The sequence below is a fragment of the Schistocerca gregaria genome, chromosome 3 (genome assembly GCF_023897955.1).
Source record: "Schistocerca gregaria isolate iqSchGreg1 chromosome 3, iqSchGreg1.2, whole genome shotgun sequence".
NCBI lineage: Eukaryota > Metazoa > Arthropoda > Insecta > Orthoptera > Acrididae > Schistocerca > Schistocerca gregaria.
This window is the reverse complement of record NC_064922.1, coordinates 191,612,794-191,636,780: the sequence shown is the minus strand read 5'-3', so window position 1 is coordinate 191,636,780 and position 23,987 is coordinate 191,612,794. Positions and strand designations below refer to the sequence as shown.

The following is a 23,987-nucleotide window of genomic DNA, read 5'->3' as shown; positions in this document are numbered from 1 at the left end:
ATTACTATGTCTGAGCCTGCTTTAACCGTGCCATTCACGCAGATTATTTCACATTTCGGATCCCCGTCAATTTCCTTCGATACTCTGCCAACGGCTGTCATACGAGTGGTGTCTGGTGTCTGCCAAAATAATATGTCTTAAATGTTCAGGCAATTTGGTTATGCAAATGCGGATGAGTTGTGAAGGGCTGCATGGGTTTGACAGGTACTGGTTCTTATGCAACAAGTCTTCGAAATATTTGACAAGACTGGAAAATTTAGATTGTTCGAAATGTTTCATCATCATGATGCTATGTTTTACGCGATCTTGAGTAACTTGAGACCCATATACTGAGAGGAAGGCATGATAAAATTCTCCTTCACTGTGACAATCGTGAATGACCGATCGCATTATTACAGGTGGTTCATTCTCTAAGTAGCCACGCATACATTCTAATCTGTTTTCCAATGACCAGTTGGGAGGAAAACAATGAGAGAATGGATGAAGCCACGGTTGTGGATGAATGTGGTTACCGGAATTCTTAAATATTTTGAATTTACGTGTAGTAATGAACAGCTTATAGTCAAAGTCATCATGATGGCGAGTCGCATATCGGTCATTGTTACGTCGTGTTGACGGTTTCATCTCAAAATTCGGTGCACTCTGCCAATTTATTTCATAATTTCTGTAGTGCCCTGTGTTATTAATTTTGTGGCTTTTCCGTATTTCTAAGTCCCTCTTCCGGTATTGGAGCGCGAGTGTGCTCTGAAATATGCAATTGTTGTATTACTTGTGCCAAGTGATGTTGCGCTTCCCGGATTTCTCTTTTGTGTTGCGTATTAATTTGATTCTGATTTTGTTTGAATTTCCTAATTTGTTCCCAACACAAAAACCTAAACAGCCTTCTTACAACTGGATGCCGAAAGTTCATTTGCTAATCAGAATGCCGGGCCTACATTTGGAACTTCCGAGCACGAAATTTCAGATAATTGTAGGGCCATCAGTGTTCTACTCTCCTTGATCCGTAATTATTTACTGGCATTTGAATTTCTGCAATATTAAGAGAAACTTTGAGAAAAGTTTCTGACCCAGGATGAAAAATTCATACGCCCTATTAGTCTGGGACACTGTGTATAAATATTATTGACCTATAACATGACACTGGTATCTACCTACACGGAGACATAGCTACAAAATGAAAGATTAGCTTTGGTACAACAAAGTACAATAATATGGAGGAAAAAATCACGCGATTCAAATCTGAGCTAACCTTATTTTTATTTATGAATTTTGTTTTATAACATGCCTGTGCTTCACTATTTTTGTAGTTACCATTTTCTGACGTGTGTTTAATCTTCTAGCCGGTTACGAAAACTGAGAACAGCCGGGAGAGCGATGTGCCGACCAGATGCCCTTCCGTATGCGCGGCCTGTGACGCCTAAGGACTGAGGATGACACGGCGGCCGGTCGGTACCGTTCGGCTATCAAGGCCTCTTCGGACGGTGTTTGTCTGTTTATTTAATCTTCTATAGAGATTAACTAATCACTTTAACAATTAAAAACTTATTACATATTAAGGACTACACTACAACACAATCAAATTATACAAAGTGTAAGTAGGCTGTTTAGGTTTTTATATTGGTAAAGCCACGCAGCGCCCTGTATGAAAATCACTGGTTGTGCTGTGTGCAGTCTGTGGCTGGTTGGCATTGTCGTAATATTGGCTACTGTAGTGTTGGGTACTTGGATGTGAACAGCGCGTAGCGTTGCGCAGTTGGAGGTGAGCCGCCAGCGGTGGAGGATGTGGGGAGAGAGGTGGCGGAGTTTTGAAAGCGGATGATCTGGACGTGTGTCCATCAGAGACAGTAAATTTGTAAGACGGGATTTCATGAACTGATATATATATATATATATATGATGACTTTTGAACATTATTAAGGTAAATACATTGTTTGTTCTCTATCAAAATCTTTCATTTGCTATGCCTATCAGTAGTTAGTGCCTTCAGTAGTTACAATCTTCTATTTAACTGGCAATATTGGCTCTCGCTGTGTTCTAGTAGTTCGAGTAACGAAGATTTTTGTGAGGTAAGTGATTCATGAAAGGTATAGGTTATTGTTAGTCAGGGCCATTCTTTTGTAGGGATTGTTGAAAGTCAGACTGCGTTGTGCTAAAAATATTGTGCGTCAGTTTATTGATGATCTGAATAAGTAACTAGAAAAATGTCTGTGCACGTTCAGTTTTGCGCAGCTGTTCGAAAATCAAATAACGTAAGGGGTTTATCAGCACAGTAATTCATCAATTTTTCTAAGGAGACGTTTCAAAAGAATGTTATAAATATCACCAGCAAACACAAAATAACTGTTACATTGATTCAACGATGAAAGACGATTGGTAAATTTCCAAAGAAAAATATTCTTCTGAGGCGTGAGATTACAAGATACGAGGTTCTGGAAGTTTGCTAAAAAAAAGTAAGTATGCCTGCATTGAGATACGTGGTATTATATCTTATCTGCGAACACATTTTTAACTGTGTTGAAACATGTAACTCAAAACTGTAAATTTTTGAGTTATGAGGCTGTGCTATCTTAACGATGATGTATCACTGTGTGTTAGTAACTCACTCAGTTCTGCACTGCAGAAACAAAAGTTTGCATCCAACTACCCAGAAACTGGCATTTCGCAAGAAAAAAAAAAAAAGAACCTCTGTATGAACGCGCCCTTAGGCGTCACCGGATGCGGATACGGAGGCATGTGTTCCATACACCGCTCTCCCGACCGTTGGCATTTCTCGCTCGTGTTACAGAGCACATACTCTGATGTAAAGCTCTGCCACACACGGTGTTAACAATATGCTTGGAACAGCTGAAAGACGTTTTTCCTTCAATGACGGCTTTCATTTTGATAGTGTGAGTGAGATGGTGACTGGGGAATGGCTGGTCTACAGTAGCGATTCCGAAATTTCAAATGGTCTAGTTGCAGTTCCCTTTTGTTCGGTGTTGGCAGACTGGGATGCCTGTGGTTCCACGTGTTGTAATAGCTGTCTAGAGGGATATTCAGTCTGGTTACTCTTTGTCTGCTCCTGAGCAGGAGCAGAATGTGAACCTCTGAGAATGACAGTTGGAAGAGAGGAGCTGGAAGTGACAGAGGAATTTACTTACCTGCGAAGCAATATCACAAGTCGGAAAGAAAATGCGAGCAGAATACAAAAGGCCAAAATTGCATTTAACCGGAGAAGGAACTTACTCACCAGCAACAACATCAGTCTGAAAATAAGGAAACGTATCATGAAAGGTTTCGTTTCGAGTGTGGCCCTATACGGATGTGAAACTTGGACAATTGGAAGAGAAGAGAGAAGACTGATAGAGGTCCTGGAGATGTGGTGCTATAGAAGGATGATGGAAATCAGCTTGAAAGACAAAGTAACAAATGAAGAGGTGCTTAGAAGAGTACAGGAAACCAGATCTCTATGGAGACACTTCCAGACAAGAAGAGACAAACTAGTAAGGCACATGGCACATCCTACGACACAACAACATCATTGGAACAATAGCAGAAGGAGCTACTGAGGGAAGGAATCGGCGGGGGCGACCAAGCATATTATACATGAAACAGATCATGAATGACGTTGGATGTAACACATACGTGGAAATGAAGAGGAAGGCAGACAGAATAGAGGAACGGCGCTCTGCTGCAAACCAACCTCAGGGTTGAACACTAAAAAAAAGAAGAAAGATTCTTTGTCTGCAGTTGAGGGATCGTGTTTTTAAAGCACAGTAGTAAATAAAATATAAACACTAACACATGCAATTTACAACCAGACATTTCAGTTTTAACATGATCAATTGCGTCATTCGTTGCTATCAAGTTCCTCAACGTGACCTGCTGGACGTCCTTAACAATGTGACGAACGGTTTGCCTGGAGGCTTCACAGCTGCAGCCTTACCCCATCTTTAACGAGAGGTCTTGCTCCTACCATAACTGGTGCGTATTCTGTTTATCGTTGGAAGTATCATGCACGATTTGTCGGGGGAACGGGATTTCATCCTCATACAGGGCAAGATCTGGCACTGTGGAGGGCAAGCTTCTGTCTAGTCTCGTTCCCATGAGGCTGTTAAGTGGAGCAGAGGTGTGCAGCTCGAGGGCTCTTTTCATATATGATTTTCTTGATCGAAGCTGGTTTCTTTCTAGGATAACTGCGTCATAATGGATAGGGAGTTGTGGGTTGCCTTGTATTTCTTGTAGGCGTTTGAAGGAGACATAGGGAGTGAACGTTGTGTGCGTAATTGTCAGTGAGTTCTAGCATTTCTGCATGGTTTGTGGTGCGATGATTTCACAAAACGAAACGTATCGACTGCGTCTCGTCAGGCAAGAGTAGTCTAAAATCATGGCCAGAGTCCGAATGAACAATGGGCGAAAGGTGTGGCGTACCAATATTGTGCAGGCTCACAAACGTCAGTAAAACTGCCTATTCTAAGTGGAGATGATGCTGCTACTCACTAATAAACATTGACAGTCAACTGAGAAGCGTTGTGCTGTATTCACAAGAGAGAAGCCTAGTGTTTGGAAAGTCAGCAAAAAGATACGCAGTTGGGGTGGCATTAAATTGCTGCCGTAGCGTATATTGAAATAAATTCGTGGAATAACGGACACACGTTCTGTGTTGTGACATATGATGAACAAGTGGCAAAGCGTGCAAGGCAGAAATTAATGCCTCTCACAATGGGTGCATTTCCTCAGTGTTATGGCCGTTAAAGAATAATTACTCAAACATAGTGTGTAGGAAGAAATTCTCACTGTCTTTTGGGAATTGGCCGGAAGCCAGAACGTAAATTAGGCAGTAAAATCAAGCTTTCAACATCGTTAAAACCATTGAAACCGCACTATACAGTAAATTACAGAGCGCATGGTGAGACAGAGAAAAGATAGGAACACTGGTTGGGGACATGCCAATGTCGTAATCAATCTACAATAGCGGTAGCTGTCCCCCCCCCCCCCCCCCCCCCCTTCACGTGGAAGACACAATCTTGGTGGCATGGAACCTAAATCGGAGGAGAGAATCTGGTCAGTTCTAGTCCATTTTCCGACAAAATTATCGAAGAAAAATGCTGTTCTAACTGTAGCTTTTCTTATGAGCTTAGCCGCTTTTGCTACTGCTTTTGTTGAACGCAGATTTAGCATTTTACTCTGGCTCACTGACTCTACGTTAGACTGTAATTTGTCGCGAAGGCGTCTCATGTTAGAAAAGAGAGTTTCAGAGTGTATTTCGTTACGAACAAACTCATAATGGCCCATATACTTTGGAGACAGTACTATTCCTGGAGGCTTTTCTCTTTATCGGAGATCACCTCCAGGATTAATGTCAGGCAGATGACAATCTCCGAGCTGTAACGGGCTTAGTTAGCTTATGTTGTTATATGGTGGAAAATAAACGAGCGGACTACACGTTAGGGTACATATTCAGCCAGCCGTCCATTGTTGATCTCTGCGAATGATCGTTGTCGTCCTGTAAAATATCAAGGAAGTCTGTATGTAGTTTTTCTGTATTTTATTCTTTGCTGTTTTACCGTTGGTTATACTGGATTATAATGATTTTGTATGTACAGATGCAATGTAAAGTATTACGTAGAATTAATATTATTATTTACTGTGCAACGTTGTTCCCATGTATTATATAATTTCATTGTAATTCAAGGGCTTCGTCCCAGTAGAAAAATTAATATATATGGAATGTGCTACAAAGGGACAGATGACGAGTTACAGTGAGTTATGGTTTGTTGCCATTACGAACATAGCTGAACACTACGAGTGAGATGCGCTATTGTCATGTTACACAGTAGATTCCGTATGCTCAAAACTGTATATGAAATTAATGTTGGGGACGAGTTCCTAAGCAATTTAATTCTGGCGTTGTGAAAAATAAACGAGTGGACTGCACATTAAGGTAGATGTTCGGCCAGCCGTCCACTAGTGTTCTCTGTAAATCTTCTTGTATTTTTAATATTAAACTTAATCGATCGACCTGTCCCGTGCTTCCAAAACAGGCAAAGTTTTTTATGAAGTGTTTTGACAGGGAGGGAAACATCGATACAACGGTGGATCGACACCACACCAGAGATGCTGCAACAGTAGCTGCAGTAGAAATCTACATCATGCACATCTCTGCAATCCCATTGCCGATTGTCAACCGACATTACCTTGCTGTGAATCGTCAATACAAATTCCCACTAATAAAGTGCACTAGTAAATTCAAGTCAGTTTTCAGTATACTATTCAACAGTATTTCTGCAGTAACATCTCTGATTTAGGTTCTGTTCTGTGAAACACTATTTCAAATGCCTGAACTTTACGTAGTTGTCTCAAAAAAAGTGTGTTGACATATTCGTTTTTGCTGAGGCCTTTATAATCAGTTAACTACGATTTAAATCTACACTCCTTACAGAAACATTGTCTAAAGCCAGGTTATCATTCATTCTTTAGTGCTGACATCAACGTTATTCCAATGAGGAATCATTTATTTGTTTGTTGACTGTTTTTCTTAGTAATTAAAGTTTACCACGAAGGATATTCTGAATTGCAGCAGATTTGAACTGTTAACATTAATCAGCCAATATGCATCAAAGTAACTAGCTTGGTGAAACGACTTTTCCACATAACAAACATGTACTGCCAACTCACGTTTCCAGAGTTATTTATTGCTACGCCAACTCTTCCTAAATAGTATTTTATTTGTATATATGACTCACTTATATGTGATTGAACTGTGCTTGTGTTCCATATCTGCGATCTCAGTCAGTCATTCCTAGAGAGGATATTATCTAAAATATGATTAGACATATTAGTTCAGGCTAGAAGCAGTCTGCTTAGGAGCTGGTTTAAATGGACGGGTGTGAAACGTTTTAATAACAACAGTTTACAAATTGTTTTGGTGAATGTCTTGCTTCAGAACCCTTATGGTTTACGTGCAGTAAGGCACTTTTATGTTTTACACTCTAATTGATTAGGTGGAGGAAATTTCAGGTGAATATTTACTTGTAGGACACTGTGTGTGTCATTATAGAATACGTAGCTGAGTGATAGTGCATGCAGCTTTTCATAAACAGTCTTAACCGAACAACAGAGCTAAGAAGAAGTTAGGAGAGTTTTAGTGTCACACTCATCAGCAATATGAATCTCGTCTCAACAGCACCATTGCCAAATCCTTTGTCGAAAATCAGTTCTGTGACGAGACAGAAACAAACTTGCAAGAGTAGATGTAAGAGGTGTTTCAGTCCCTGATTACACATCTGTGAATGATTTGTAAGCAAGGGAACAGCATGACAGTAGTTTCAAATGGATTTAGGATAGTTTTTATCTTGTGATATGAGTACATGTGGATTTGATTAACTGCAGGATCATATTGTGCTTTCTGGAGTAGACAATGCATCGGTCACGTTGTCGAGAAATGTGAGTTGAGAGCTATTCTGATGATCCAATGGAGTTCTTTGTTGCAACGGACATGTGACTTGAGTTGATAACTGCTACTAGTCTTAACGTATAAATTTTTTATTTTATGTGTTTTTTATGTGTCTTGAAATAAGATTTGTTTCATATGCTAAGTAAGGAAACTGTTGTAAATAAATAAATTGACGTAACAGTTAAGTTCCCCAAAAATCTGGAATTACATGAATGAATGAGACATAAGAGATGGTCATTTGTGTGATGAGTTAATTATACGGACAAAAATATTGTTACATATCAGAAATGAAGAAAATGTTGCAACTGATTTATTGTTACAAAAAAGTTTTTCCTCATCATAACGTAAACTGTATGAGTGAGCACACATAGCGTGATAGGATCACAAGTACTCCAAAAAATAGCACAGCATGTGTAAAGTAAATAGACTATTGGTGAAATAACATAGGCTCGTGCACATTTATATCTATTACATATTTACTCAAATTAATAAATGTTTATATTATTATGACTGATACATATCATCTATGGAGGGCGTACTCTGTACCAGACAAATGTTGTGATTTGTAGCACATACTTTGACATTTAAACGAAAATAACATATAAAGTCCCTTCGGTATTAACTTAAAACAAATAAATGTTAGGTTTGCTAGTAATAGATAAATGAGCAACAGTGCTGCACGAAAAAACGATAAGTACATTCAAGGAAACACCATAAGAGAGACAGAAATAAGTACAGTTTCATTCAATTTTCTTCCTATGGTTCAGTACTGGCCGCAAATAAAATATATATTTTACAGTAAAAATGCTATTGTACAAAGCTTATAACACTGGTATTAAAGAGGTCCACAGTCCATAAGGCACTGTTCACTAAATCTTTGTCGTGTAAGTGTTCCGAAAATACAAGCGTACTGTAATAGTGCTAGATCACAGTCTACAAAATAACTGAGTTTCACAATTCACTTACACCCTAAAAAGCTCGGTCTCTCTTCAGTGAGAACCCTACATGTTCAAGGTAGTTCGACAAATCACTCAAAAATTATTCTTCAGGAACGAAAGAAATATAATACTGAGTAACGAACCCACTAGTTTGTACTAAGGTTCTACGGAACTGTTGCTTGCACTGTGATAACTTTTCCAGGTATCTGTTGATTCAGTCTTTGTACAATGTTTTCTCTGCCGTTTAACTCGTCTCCTGGCCCTCAGGTTGCCGGGTATTGATCGCAGAATGGAAGAAATGCCAAAGGTGTAATTTTTGTAAGTGGCGGAGTAGTACCGCAGTAGGGGCCGAAGGGAAATTGTAATACAAGGCAATGTGGATACTCTGCAGGTAAGTCCGAGGAAGGGAGGGAATGGCCATCTGGCACTCCCATCAGTCGGCGATATGTGACCTATAGCTACTGTCACACGGCCGAGGGCATTACCAGCGCGAGACGCAAGGCCCTCTGCAGCGTCAGTGGGCTATAAGTCTGGCAGCTGCTCTGCAGATATACGGACTGGCCACACAGGCTACAGCTAGTGGTGTATTGGTATGAATGTCATGGTAAATTGTCGCTACGCCAAGATATCGGATCCTCGATATGGACTCTATTCTCGGGCTGCTCTTTGGCTTTTCACGTTCGACTCTGGTACTGGAGTTAGGGCTAGCTGCTGATCTCACTCGGAACGTATGGCCAGTTGGCTCTTGTGTAGGGATCTTTGGCAGATTTTTGTTTAACAGTTTTGCCGAAATAAGGAAAGAAGGTGAAGTAATGAATTAAATTTCGTGCCAAGACTGGAAGTTGAACCCGGGTCTCCTGCTTCCTGGGCAGATGTGCTAACCACTACGCGATTACAGCTGCTCGGGCGCCCTAGTCCAATGCTCTCCCTAAGACAAACCAATTAACCTCTTCTGTCCTTAACCAAGGTACAGCTGAGACTCGTACGATTCCAGGGAAATGCAATTCCATCCGATCACCTACACCTGAGTTACAGGCAGGATTTCGTCATTACGTACAAAGCTGGGATGATTGCTTTGTCAGCGGACGTAACCGAATCACTCGCGCCCTGCCTTGGCTCAGCCCGGTCGCACATGCGCTGTGGTCGGCCTTAGCTTCACGTCGCGGCAGCCGCTGGTTCACGGCGTTATCTCCGGCTGAAGACGTCGCGCCATTCAATAGTTCTTGCCTGCAGCTCCCTATATGGCCACAAGATATAACGGGAGCACAGAACTGACACCACAGCCACTCGCTCTTGCGCGCCAGCTGTGTTACTATCGAAGTGTTATTGTATAGATCTTATATGACAACCTTGGGCTTAGAACTTAGTTACGATTTCGATTGCACTGTGGATTTGTGAATTGTATTGTGAACTTAATTACGTAGCTACTTGCTATGAGATCAATAGACGGTGCCTGCTTCAGTGTGGAGAATAAAGATATGTAATCCTCCTGATCGCTGGCGCCTTACTTTGAGACTAATCTTTCCTCCGCCATCAGATATTGCTTCAAACACCGGTCACGTCCTGCCACCAATTCCAACTTATTCCTGGAAGTCTCTTCGGGTTTTCTGCCGTATCCTAAAATCAACTTGACTAGATATTTCGGCGATCCAACTGATCGCCATCTTCAGGAAAATGCTGCTTCTGCTGCTGTGCGAATCGAACGGCCAATGCATGATAGGTGTGTGGAACATCGCCGTCATACGATGCTACAACAACCAAAAAAATCGGCAGTAACAGAACATTGCCCACATGAGGGGGGCAGTATGAAATTTGATGAAACTGTGGTAGTTGCCAACATTTTCGGTTTTTGGAACAGTGTCTATAAAGAGGCGATTGAAATTACGTTGGCTGATAATTTGATCAACAGAGACAATGGGTTTCCTCTTAGCAAGATGTGGAATGCTGTATTATCTCGCATCAAAACTGAACGTTCTTCGGTGCGGCCTTGATTGTGATATATCGTTGCCAGCAGTGTTTCATTACGGGCGGCGCCACCTCCCTGTCTTGGACGGCAGGAACCGTGATGGGCGGAAAATGCGTCGTGTACTAAACGGTGGCCTATATAGGACGTCGGTTTGCAACCTGGCGTCAGTTCTCAGCGGGACTCATGAGTAGAAGGAGCATTTTCCTAAAGATGGCGACCAGTTGGATCGCCAAAATATCGAGTCAAGTTGATTCCACGATCCGGCAGCTAAGAGACTTTCAAGACTTAGTGCGCCGGGAAAGCCTACGTAATCAACTCCAACTTATGTCTGCCACTCCAGGAAGACACAAAAGTGCTATTTCAGTATCGCTGAACCTCGGCAATTCTGGCGATTTATGAAGGGGAAAATGTGCTGAAGCCTTGAATTGAAGTTTGTGTAAGGCGGGTATTGGACTATGCTTGTGCATGTAGCTGTGGTACGCATAATGGCAAGGTGGTGTATTGGTTAGCACAACTGCGTAGTAAGCAGGAAATCTGGGATCACGGTACGGCGTTGGCACACATTTTAATTCATTACTTCAGATTCTATCCTCATCGAAGATAAAGTTGAGACTCATATGTCGCCAGGAAAATGCAGTTCCATCAGCTCAAAAGATTTTTCTTTCACCAGCACGAGTGGCTGGCATTGTCAAAGGTTCACCTTCGATTGCCTCCAGTGGACTGGGATCGAACGCCCAGTCAGGAAAGTCGTAGAACAGACGTCGGCCAGAAATCCAGAGGTGGAACACAACTGGTCTCGAAGGGCTCGGTAATTTTGTCATTCGGAATGTTTCTCCACTGGATTTCTGTTTGCGCTGCTCCACGGCGATCACTGCACGTGTCTGCTAGTTCCGTTGCTTCACCGCACAGTTTTCGTAAGCCCTCAGACTTTGTAGGCGGCCCGGCGATCGGAGAACTCGGCGCCCTTCCTCCTGGTCACCCAGAGCGCGTTCTCGCCGTCGAAGTAGTCCTCCACTTGGTTGAGCGTGCGGCCCTTGGTCTCGGGCACGGCGAGGTACATGAGGACGGTGCCGAGCAGCGAGAAGGCGCCGAAGGCCCAGAAGACGCCGGAGACGCCGACGGCGCGCACGGCCAGCGGGAAGAGCTTGGCGACGGCAAACAGCACGAGGTTGAAGAAGAAGTAGATGTAGCCGCCGGCGATGCCGCGCACGCGCGCCGGCAGCAGCTCGCCCGTGGCGACGATGGGCAGCACGAAGAAGCCGGCCGTGTTGGCGGCGATGTAGAGCAGCAGGCAGGCGACGAGCGCGGGCGCCTCGCCGGGGGCGGCGGGCCGGCCCGGGGGCCGCGCCTCGCGCAGCCGGCACACGGCGGCGACGGCGCAGGCGGCGGCGGCGGTGGCGGCGCCCGCGCCCACGGCCATGGGGCGGCGGCCCAGCCACAGCAGCAGCGCGCACGCCAGCACCGCCACGGCCAGCCGCACCGCCGCCGTCAGCACCGCCGCGCCGAACTCGCCGCCCACGCCCACCTCGCCCGTCTCGTCCGCCTCGCGGATCAGGTCCACCGAGTAGAAGATGAGCATGAACGTGCCCGAGAAGATCTGCGTCATGTTCACCAGGTTGACGATCAGCACCGGCCGGTAGACGCGCGGCTGCAGGAACGTCTGCAGCAGCGACGGCCGCGCCTTGCCCGAGCGCGCCTCCGCCGCCAGCGACGCCTGCTCGGCGTGCATGCGCGACACCATCTCCTGCAGCTCCCCCTCCACCTGCACACAACTTTCCTGTACACACTGCTTAAGACCACACCTTCAGCTAACTCGCCAAAAGTGTTAAATTTCATTTTACCAGACAGTGCTATTGCGTGCTGTGTTCACGATTACAAGATACAGGGTGGCGCACGAAATGTGTTACCATTTTCAGTATGAGATTTTCACTTTGCAGCGGAGTGTGCGCTGATATGAAACTTCCTGGAAGATTAAAGCTGTGTGCCGGACCGAGACTGGAACTCGGGACCTTTGCCTTTTTTTTAAAGTCTTTATTCATTTATTATATTATACATGATAACCCACTACCTAACTACATTAGTGGGTCCTAATAATGATACAGGTATTGCAGCTGTTTTCGCTAACTACACTATGCTACACTACACTACACTACACTACAGGTGATTTTACTATTATTAATACTATTACTTGACCGCTATGGGGTTCTAAAACTACTTAATCTAAGACTTAAATCTACCTGCAGCGTTACAAGTGTGCCAGTGCTGCTATAATCTGGTGTATGTTGGCCGGGCCCACCGAGCTAACCCCAGTGGGCATGCCCCTCGCACTGGGCTGGCCCTCAAGTTGGTTTCGCTGCAGTCTATTCTAGAATGTTATAATATCTTCTTCTTCTATTCTAAAATTTACATAGGTCATAATCGGTGTGTGGTTCAATCCGGTGTTTTTGTACCCCCCTCCCTCCTAGTCCAGGGCAAGGCGGATTCAATCCGTGAGGCGACTGGCCATGTCCTTACCCGTCGGTACAGGAGGGGTGCACTAAGTCGTAATCGGTATCATTTTATTACTTTTTAGTGAGTGTCCCTTAGTAAGTTCTTAAGGACTTTCTTTGATACTTCATTTGTTAGTTCGTTCAGTATATTCAACGTGTTTTCATGCCTTATTAGGTGGTACGTGTCAGTATTTGGTAATTGCTGTCTGAGATCATGGGCTACATCATCGAAGAGGTGGCACTCGTACACCACATGTTCTGGGGTGCCTTGCACAGCACCACAGTCACACGCGGGTGTAGCCTGCTTCCCAAACCGACGTAGATATGTTGGGTATGGTCCATGTCCAGTAAGAAAGTGCAGCATACCTCTCGTTGGCGTGAAAAATGTGAATTTTGTTCGTTCTTCTGTATCCAGAAGCAGCTCATAAGTTCTGCGTCCCGTGTCCTCATTGCTCCACTGTTATTGCCACAGTTCCATCCCTCTCTTTTTGATGGCGTTCTTATCCCCCACATAGACCCCAAGTATTTCCCTAATTTTGTCCTGGTTTTCCTTCTTCATCCAGTACCAGGCGGCTTGCTCACGAAATTTGATGTCCAGTGGACATATCCCCATTAGCACAAGAAGCGCTCCTCCGGGAGTAGTCCTGTAGGCCCCTGCTGACCGTAGAAGCATGTTCCGCTGCACTCTCCTTACAGCCATGGCAGGCATGACCCTCGTGAGTCTGTGTGCCCAGACCCCTGATCCGTATCCTACTATTGAGGTGAGGATGCTATTGTGGTATAATTTGATTAGGTTTGGTGGGAGGTGAAATCGTTTATGGCCAATTCCAATGAGGACGTTCAGTAATACCAGGGATTTTTGGGATACGGTATTAATATGTGATGCAAAGTTCCACCTTTCATCGATGATGACACCCAGATAACGGGCCTTGCGGCGCCGAAGAACTGGTGTGCCATTGATTCTCACAGTTGGATTTCTGACCAATTGGCCTTTAAGAAGTAGGTATGTGGACTTACTAGGCGCAATCGTCATTTTACTTTTGTGGCACCATGAGGTAAGTACGTTTATGGCACTTTCTACCTTGGGCTCTAATTCCTCTGGCTTCGGCCGCCGACCAGCAGGAGGAGGTCGTCTGCGTATGCTATGACCTCTAGCACATCGTCACTGTTCTTCAGGTCTTCCAGTAATGGCTCCATGTTGATGTCCCAAAAGAGAGGTCCTAGGACAGAGCCTTGAGGACATCCTTTGGTCACAGTCTAGCTGACTATGCCGCTAGGGGCCGATATCCAGACCTCCTTGTCTACACAATAGCTCCTCAGACAGCCGTATAGTAGCCCTGGGCAGTTCTTCTCCCGCAGGCAGGAAAAGAGCGAGGGCCACCACAGGTTGTCGAAGGCGCCACTGATGTCCACCATGATGCCGACGACATACTTGTGCGGGGTGGAGTCACAGACCTCGGCGGCCAGGGCGATTGCGTCAGACGCGGAACCCCCAGACCGGAAGCCGAATTGTCTGTCACTCATCCCGCACAGCATTCGGTGTGCTGTCAGTCTGTTAGCCAGTAGCCTCTCAAAAAGTTTTTCCCAGTGAGTCTAACAGGCAGATGGGTCTATATGACTTGATTTCGGTGGGATCTTTCTCTGGACCCTTTTTGATAATGATTTTTTTGCCTTTTTCCATATTGCTGGGAATTTCCCGAGCCTCAGGCAATCGTTGTACAACTTAGAGGAGCTACGAGCTGGGGGGCAAGGAATTGCACCACTTCCGCAGTAATGCCGTCTGGGCCAGGAGCTTTCCCCCTTTTGAGGGCCTTGATTTGGGCAGCAACCTCTTCTTCAGAGAAGGGGTAGGTTCCTATGTTGTTGCCGTAGTCCCTTAGGTCTTCTCTCCTTGTTCTTTTCTGCTCTTCTGTGTCGTTTTCCTCCTCATCGTCAGGTAGCAAGACCCGAAGGAGGGCCTCCGCAGTTTCCTGCCAGGTGCTGTCATCCGGTCCCCGTCCCTGACGGTGGATAGCACCATAGGTGATCTTATTTTTTCCCGTACTAGTTTGTACGGGACGCCCCAAGGGTCTGTAGCCAATTGGATTTTAACGTAATTTTCCCAGCTTCTGATCCTTACTGCCCTAAGCTCCTGCTGAAATTGCACCTTGCTTTCTCTGTAGATTCGCAGCCATCTTTGCTTTTCTCCCCAGACGACACTCCGCTGGTAGTACCTCCTCGCCCTCCTCACAGCCTGCCGCATCTGTCCTAATTCGGCCGACCATGGTGTGGGGGTGACCGCAACGGCTCTCCTCCTGGTTGGTACAGCAGCACGCACCGCCCTGGTGATTGCTTGTACCAGTTCTTCGGCGTACTTCTCCACGTTTTCATCACCCTCCAGCAATGCCGGAATGCTGCACTCTTCCGCAAGACGGTCCCAGTAGGTCTTATTATAATTAAGCTGCAGCTCCCACCCCAAGTCCCAGTGGCACTCGTTTTCTCCAATTGTGAAATTTATTAAGTTATGATCGCTGGTGGTTGCACTGTCCCATACTTTCCAGTTAGCGACTTTAGTTGTGAGGTTTGGTGTCACTAATGTGACATCAATATTGGTGCCATCTCGCCCCCCGCCGGAATAGGTCGGGGGGTTCCCTTGCTGATTGGCAACCACCAGCTGCAGTGCCATGATTGCCTCTTCGGCCTTGAGCCCTCGTTCGTCGTGTGTGCCACTGAACCATAGGGGGGACTTGGCGTTTATGTCCGCCGTTACGAGCATCCTGCGTTCCTGCAATGCCGTGGCAACTTGTATGAGTATCTCTAAGAACTCATCTATTTCTCTTCCATACTGGAAGTACATATTGGTCATATAAATCACTCCTGTAGGTGTTTGCAATTCCACAACATTGCAGTGTTCGCCAGAATATTGCGCAAGTACGGTTTCTCTATATGTTCTATTGATGACTACCACTGCAGCTTTTGGCTCTGTATCAGAGTGTATCACTTGCCAGTTGGCAGCCATGAATGGGATCCGCCCAGCTTGGGAGTACGGTTCCTGCAAACAGAGTACATCTAGACTCTTCTCTTCCACCACCCCCCGGAGTTCCTGCAGGACTAGCTTACTATTGTGGGTGTTGATCTGACCCACGTTTAATTGGCTCACGTGGGAAATAGGTGTGAATATGTGATTCTGGCCAGTTTTTGGACCAGTCGTGGGCTACTCTGCCATTTGTTATCACTGATTGGTGGTATAATTCATTTATATCAAATTTTTCGTTCCTTCTTGCAAATACCTTTTGGACTAGGTCTCGCAGGGCCCCGAAGTCGGTGGGGAGATTCATTGTCTTAAGCTGGATTCTATCTACAGCCTCCATTACTGGAAAGGTGACGTCTCTGCCATATTCGTGGCCGACGCGTACCACATGTCTTAGTGCAGTGGTGAGGATTGCCGGCTCCTCCAATCTGGATAGTTGCAGTGCATGCTCCAGGTTGGGGTATACTCGTAAGGGATCAATTCCCATTCATCCCTGGGAAGGTGGTTCTGAGGATGGGGTTGTACTAGTCACTTCCTTACATTGTACATGTTTGGTTAGTATTTCTTTGCTGTGGGGTAGTGAACTCCCAAGCACAGGATGCCTTTGTGGTCGAGAGTGATCTTGGTTCGACCTAGGTTCCCGGCAGAGAGGAGAGGGAGCATCTTCTTCACATGGGTCATTTTGTATGCACACATCTTTCATAGTTATCAGAGATCGCGATTGCGTGATTTTTTGTATGAATTCTTTAAATTTGTTTGCCCTCAGAGCGTCCCTCAACCTCTTGCTTGGGGATTTCCTTTTTGGCTTCCTGATTTCAGGTATAGCCTCAGCCATAATCTATTCTAGAAATTAATCTTTGTTCTAGCATCCTGTACGTTGGGCAGTTCCTACCCGTGGTATTGCAGGGTTTTCTTCCCCTTTTTGTACATGGGATGCAGGTTGCGTTCTTATTACAGCTTTTCCTTGTGTGGTCCTCTGCCCCACACCTGGAGCAAGCTGGCTTCCTCTCGCAGTGTTTATGCACATGGTCCAAGTCGCTACAGTTTTGGCAGCGGGGGACTACTAAGTAATCTCTGACATTAATGGCGTGGAAACCAATGTATATTTTCCCCATAGCGGTTAGCTTACGCCACATCTTGCCAGAGACCTCGGCTACATGATGGACAACATCACGTTCCCGAGGTCCCGTTTTGAAACGCAATTTGAAATCGTTCTTGAACGTTTCCCATTCAATGTCCTCAAAGTTTTGATTATACATGGTTTCATATATATCGCTTTCTGTTAATGCTACTGGTACATCATGCAGTATTACCAATGGATTTCTTTTCCTGGGTGGTTCACATTTAATGGCTTTATTCAATTTGGAGTTGTTTAATATTTTGTCTCTGTCTTCTTCTGTGGCAAGATCTACGACTACGACATTTTTTGTAGCTTTTAATTTGTTGATTTTAATCTTGTCTCTTCGCTGGATCTATGGTAGTTGTGAAGATCTCTTGCACTTTCTTGATGGTTTATCCAGGCAGGGGCTTTAGAAAGACCGCCGTGTCTGGTTTCTTGGAGATCTTTGCGATTGTCTCTTTAGTTGATTGGGCCTTCGTGGCGGCTTGCGCCACCACTGCAGCCCATGTCTTGGCCGGTTGTTGTTGTCTGAGTCTTGTGTTTTCTTCCTCCAACTCTTCAAGACGCCCCTCAAGCTTTGCATTTGCAATAGCCCAGGCAGCGAGCTCGTTCTTTATTGCCAGGACCGCGGCCTGGCTTATTTTCCCATTCTTGATACTCGAGTCCAGAATTTGACTTATACGACAGTGTCTGTCGTATACATTTTCATCTTCGTGTCCCATTTCCTCCTGTGAGGTGGGGACAGTAGCCATACTCGCCCTCGATGTCGCACACGTGTCACTCGTCTCCTGGTCAGCCATGTTTGTAGACGAGTGAAAAAAGATTGGGAGCCCGTCTCTTACCCCGGACCGGCTCCTCTGGCATGGGGGGGGGGGGGGGGGGGGCACTGTTGCAGTTCGCCCACCGGCCTCGCCCCAAGGACACTCTTCGAACTGCAGGGTTCAGCACGCCGTTGCCAGCGCACTAGTCCCCTTCGGTGGCTCCCCCATCGTCGATTTCACTCGACGCTTCTCGGCAAGTGCACCCCGCACTCCGGAGAGGCGGATGCACCTCTCGCCCTTCGCCGCTTACTAGCCCGAGCTTCCACCTCTCGGCCGAGGAACCACTCCTACTCAGGAGGTGGGTCGGTCGCCCAGTCGTTCGGCGGTCTGGACCCATCTAACCTAGCCCAGGCGATGTCACCACCTCCTGGGTTTGGCAGAACACACCCCGGTTAGCCAGGGGCGCGGCGAAGCACACTTGCCGAGTCGCGCCGCGATCCCACGCCGACAAACGAGGTCTCCGGCATGCAGAGCACCTGATGGTCTGTGCCCTGCGAAAAGAGAGGGACTGGTGTTCGGTCCCCTGACACAGCTTCCACTGTGCCCCCCACCCTTCGCTTTCGCATCGGGTTGGGTCGCAGCTCTCTCTTTTGTCGCAAGGCAGAAGCCAAGCTTAACATCTGGCACTACGGGAAGGCGGGAAGAGCCACTTGGGAAGGAGAGGCTATGAGAAACCCATCACTTCCCCTGTGAGGACTGCCGCGGCACGCCTGTCTGGAAGCGATACGCCCCAGTGCGAGCCTCCTTGCCTTACGGCGCGCCGGCAACGGGCGGGCCCGCGCCGAACGCGCCGTCAAGCGACCGACCTCACGCCTTTCGCGGGCAAGTGCTCTACCTACTGAGCTACCTGTGGTGTCACCGCCAGACACCACACTTGCTAGGTGGTAGCCTTTAAATCGGCCGCGGTCCGTTAGTATACGTCGGACCCGCGTGTCGCCACTATCAGTGATTGCAGACCGAGCGCCGCCACACGGCAGGTCTAGAGAGACTCCCTAGCACTCGCCCAGTTGCACAGCTGACTTTGCTAGCGATGGTTCACTGTCTACATACGCTCTCATTTGCCGAGACGACAGTTTAGTATAGCTTTCAGCTACGTCATTTGCTACTACCTATCAAGGCGCCATATTCAGTTACTATGTCTTCTGAACAGATACTTTGTAAATCACGTACCGTCAAGAGCTACGTTCACCATTAATGGATTAAAGTTAACCGTCAAACTAATTTCGTCCGCTTTCTGAATTCTCATTCCTTATCATGTTCCAGACCTCTCGCCAGTATAGTTCTTCACTTCTCACGCCTGCCTGCGTGAGCTAAAACGCGTGCATTTCGGCCTCTCTTCTGCCAACAGTACACCACCCAAGCCATGTCTCCGCAATATCCTCTCTTTCAGGAGTGCTAGTTCTGCAAGGTTTGCAGGAGAGCTTCTGTATAGTTCGGAAGGTAGGAGACGAGCTACTGGCAGAAGTAAACCCGTGAGTCGTGCTTGGGTAGCTCAGTTGGTAGAGCACTTGCACATGAAAGGCAAAGGTCCCGAGTTCGAGTCTCGGTCCGGCACACTGTTTTAATCTGCCAGGAAGTTTCATATCAGCGCACACTCCGCTGCAGAGTGAAACTCTCATTCTGAAAATGGTAACACATTTCATGCCCCAGCGCCACCCTAATTATGTCTCGAACCTAAAAGCCTTTTGCCTATGAGAAACTGCGTGTGGTCGGGTTCGAAGGCATTTCAAATGTTGAAATGTTCAAATGTTTGTGAAATCTTATGGGACTTAACTGCTAAGGTCATCAGTCCCTAAGCTTACACATTACTTAACCTAAATTATCCTAAGGACAAACACACAAACCTATGCCCGAGGGAGGACTCGAAACTCCGCCGGTAAGAGCGCACAGTCCATGACTGCAGCGCCTAAGACCACTCGGCCAATCCCGCGCGGCGAAGGCATTTAAGAGATCAGTGAAGCCGCGACTCGTGTCACCAACATTATGTTCATTTGTCGCATTTAGCCAGCACCGTTTGAACGTCTTGTAACCAGGCAATATGGTTATCGGATAGCATCATATTGAAGGGTATGGGTCATTAAGAGTTCAAGTGTCGAGTTACGCTGCTAAAGGTAGTGAATCTCTCTGATAAAGTTTGGTCCGCATATTCACCAGCGGATTTCGGAATCTAGGAAGATGCAAATTTTACACGACCGTTCAGCGACCATTTTTCAGAAATCTGCGTGCGGCTTCTGCTGAGATGAACCCGACTGAGCATGTCTGAGACTACCCGAAACTTGGGGAGCCTCGTCGCAGGAAACCTCCCAACACAATGGATGACCTCACGAGGATTGCAGTCGAAGAGTGGGACACATTTACAGAGCAGCGTTTAGCACAGAATGTGGACATTATGCCGAGGCGAATCTATAAATTTTACAATGCGCGGGATGGAGCAACACGATACAGAATGTTACCCGCAAGCAGATTTAATTTCTCAAGTGTGAATTCAAGGAAACTTCCTTTAATTTGGTTACTGTCTTTTTTTTTTTTTAAATTCTGAGTAAACCTGTATTTTACTTTTTTCACAGGGATTATTTTTCACTGACTTGTAAGCTCAGCTTAAAGCGCAACGTGCTAGCTTGCTACACAGGAAGGCAACCCAGACCTGGATAGAATACGCGTAGCAGACTAACGACTTTGGTACGGTACACGGGCGAGCTTGAGAGTGGTTTTCGAAGGTTTCCTGACTCGTTAGGCACACGCGGACATAAGAGTGGAACAGGAATTCCACTGTTAAATGCAGAGGAGAGAGGAGATAGGTGGAAAGAATACACTGAAAGCCTCTGTGAGGGTGAAGATTTGTCTGATGTGATAAAAGAAGAAACAGGAGTCGATTTAGAAGAGATAGGGGAGCCAGTATTAGAATTGGAATTTAAAAGAGCTTTGGAGGACTTACGGTCAAATAAGGCAGAAGGGATAGGTAACATTCCATCAGAATTTCTAAAATCATTAGGGGAAGTGGCAACAAAACGACTATTCACCTTGGTGTGTAGAATATATGAGTCTGGCGACATACCATCTGACTTCCGGAAAAGCATCATCCACACAATTCCGAAGACGGCAAGAGCTGACAAGTGCGAGAATTATCGCACAATCAGCTTAACAGCTCATGCATCGAAGCTGCTTACAAGAATAATATACAGAAGAATGGAATAGAACATTGAGAATGCGCTAGGTGACGATCAGTTTGGCTTCAGGAAAAGTAAAAGCACGAGAGAGGCAATTTTGACGATACGGCTAATAATGGAAGCAAGGCTAAAGAAAAATCAAGACACCTTCATAGGATTTGTCGACCTGGAAAAAGCGTTCGACAGTATAAAATGGTGCAAGCTGTTCGAGATTCTGCAAAAAGTAGGGGGTAAGCTATAGGGAGAGACGGGTCATATACAATATGTACAACAACCAAGAGGGAATAATAAGAGTGGACGATCAAGAACGAAGTGCTCGTATTAAGAAGGGAGTAAGATAAGGCTGTAGCCTTTCGCCCCTACTCTTCAATTTGTACATCGAGGAAGCAATGATGGAAATAAAAGAAAGGTTCAGGAGTGGAATTAAAATACAAGGTGAAAGGATATCAACGATTCGATTCGCTGATGACATTGCTATCCTGAGTGAAAGTGAACAAGAATTAAATGATCTGCTGAACGGAATGAACAGTCTAATGAGTAGAGTATGGTTTGAGAGTAAATCGGAGAAAGACGAAGGTAATGAGAAGTAGTAGAAATGAGAACAGCGGAAACTTAACATCAGGATTGATGGTCACGAAGTCAATGAAGTTAAGGAATTCTGCTACCTAGGCAGTAAAATAACCAATGACGGACGGAGCAAGGAGGACAACAAAAGCAGACTCGCTATGGCAAAAAAGGCATTTCTGGCCAAGAGAAGTCTACTAATATCAAATACCGGCCTTAATTTGAGGAAGAAATTTCTGAGGAGTACAGCATTGTATGGTAGTGAAACATGGACTGTGGGAAAACCGGAACAGAAGAGAATCGAAGCATTTGAGATGTGGTGCTATAGACGAATGTTGAAAATTAGGTGGACTGATAAGGTAAGGAATGAGGAGGCTCTACGCAGAATCGGAGAGGAAAGGAATTGTGGAAAACACTGATAAGGAGAAGGGACAGGATGATAGGATATCTGCTAAGACATGAGGGAATGACTTCCATGGTACTAGAGGGAGCTGTAGAGGGCAAAAACTGTAGAGGAAGACAGAGATTGGAATACGTCAAGCAAATAATTGAGGACGTAGGTTCCAAGTGCTACTCTGAGATGAAGAGGTTAGCACAGGAAAAGAATTTGTGGCGGGCCGCATCAAACCAGTCAGTAGACTGATGACCAAAAAAAATATAGGCACACGCTGGGCTGGCCCCAATTTGCACATGAGAAGGCACGAACACAAAGAATTGAAAATACTCCAAGGCTCTGATGAAAGTTTACAATATTCTCAGACATATGTCACCCAACACACACGACTTTCCTCCATTAGGTTTACTGACGGCTCTGGCGACAAGAAGGGCATCCGATCAAAAAAGTTTAGTAAAATAAAATTTGGAAAAATGAAAACCGTGCACACGGTACGATAAGATAAACTGTGGGAAAGAGAGAAGGATTATTTTGTATTTCCTTCTCTTCTTGACTCTAAGACCACATACGTTCACTGATAAGCAGGTAATGAAGTTATTTACGATCCAGACACCTGTAACCTGTCGAAAGACTGAATAACCAATATTTTAAGGGCGGTCGCGCAGGAAGAGCGTACCGAGACTCTGGAAGGTACACATAGGGATGTGAAGCCATGCCGGATCCAGTGTTGTATCCAGAAGAGCTAGGTTTCTCGGTTGATGATCCGCAGCGCGTACAGTCGGATCGAGCTGATCCCACAAATTCTCGATTCGGTTTAAATACGAGGAGTACGGTGGTCAGGAGAGTACGGTAAACTCATCCTGGTGTTCTTCATACCACACATGTCACTGAGAGCTGTGTGGCATGACGCATTGTCCTCCGCTAGATGCCATCGTGCCGAGGAAAAACAAACTGTGCTTAGGGATGGACTTGCTTCTCGAGGATAGATGCGTACTTGTGTTGTTCCACTGTGCCTTACTGAACGACACCCAGAAAGGGCACGAAAACATTCTTAGGCCATAATGGTTTCTCTTGCTGCCTGGAGCCTTCCGACGATTGTTCCAGGACCATACAGGCGAACGGGAATCCATTTGATGGTGCATAAAACCTGATTACCACTCAGTGGACGCCCAGTTATGGTATCGGTATGCAAAGTCCTGCCTTCGCCGCCGGTGAACAGCAGTCACCATTGATGCATGAACCAAGCGCATGAAGGGGGGCCGGCCGTTGTGCCCGAGCGGTTCTAGGCACTTCAGCCTGGAACAGCGCGACCGCTACAGTCGCAGGTTCGAATCCTGCCTCGGGCATGGACGCGTGTGATGTCTTTAGGCTAGTTAGGTTGTAGTTCTACGTTCCAGAGGACTGATGGCCTCAGATGTTAAGTCCCATATTGCTCAGAGCCATTTGAACGATTTGAAATAGGAAGGGGAGGCGCATAGGCAGCAGCGTTTGCTGATTGCTGTTTGACGAGACACTGTTGGCAACCTCTTGGTTTGTCTGGGCTGTCAGCTGCTCAACCTTTGACATACATTCATCTGTACATATCTCAGCAGCCGTCGTCCACCCATTTCATCTATAGCCTATGGTGCAGCACAGTTGCCTCGAAGAATGCGTGGTGTATTTTAACCACAGTGGCATGCGAACGGTTTACAAACTAAGCCGAGCTTCCACCCTTGGCCCGAAAGCCAATCATCATGCCTTTTAGATGCCTATTTCCACCTTACGACAGCGTCTGCACTTTTGCCCATGTCCCCCAATATGCTGTCCGCCCCTGTAGCTGAATGGTCAGCGTGACAGACTGCCGTCCTAAGGGACCCGATTCCCGACTGGGTCGGGGATTTTCTCCGCTCAGGGACTGGGTGTTGTGTTGTCTTCATCATCATTTCATCCCCATCCGGTGCGCAGGTCGCCCAATGTGGGGTCGAATGTAATAAGACCTGCAGCAAGGCGGCCGGATATGCCCCGTAAGGGGCCTCCCACCCAATGACGCCAAACGCACATTTCCACGTTTTCCCCCAATACGCAATATATACCCTCCATTGCT

The 23,987-nt window shown here is 46.0% G+C and overlaps 1 protein-coding gene across 1 annotated transcript in view; it reads right to left on the bottom strand.

The window, feature by feature from the left end:
* Nucleotides 1-10,322: 10,322 nt before the first annotated feature.
* The window catches only part of LOC126355303 (spidroin-1-like), a 72,564-nt gene continuing 58,899 nt past the window's right edge, over nucleotides 10,323-23,987 (bottom strand). Inside the window, exons 5-6 of the mRNA XM_050005595.1 lie at nucleotides 11,750-12,101; nucleotides 10,323-11,661 (exon numbers count right to left, since the gene is read on the bottom strand). Of these exons, the coding sequence (XP_049861552.1) occupies nucleotides 11,262-11,661; nucleotides 11,750-12,101 (752 nt within the window). The 3' untranslated portion in view covers nucleotides 10,323-11,261. The remainder of the gene's footprint in view (nucleotides 11,662-11,749; nucleotides 12,102-23,987) is intronic.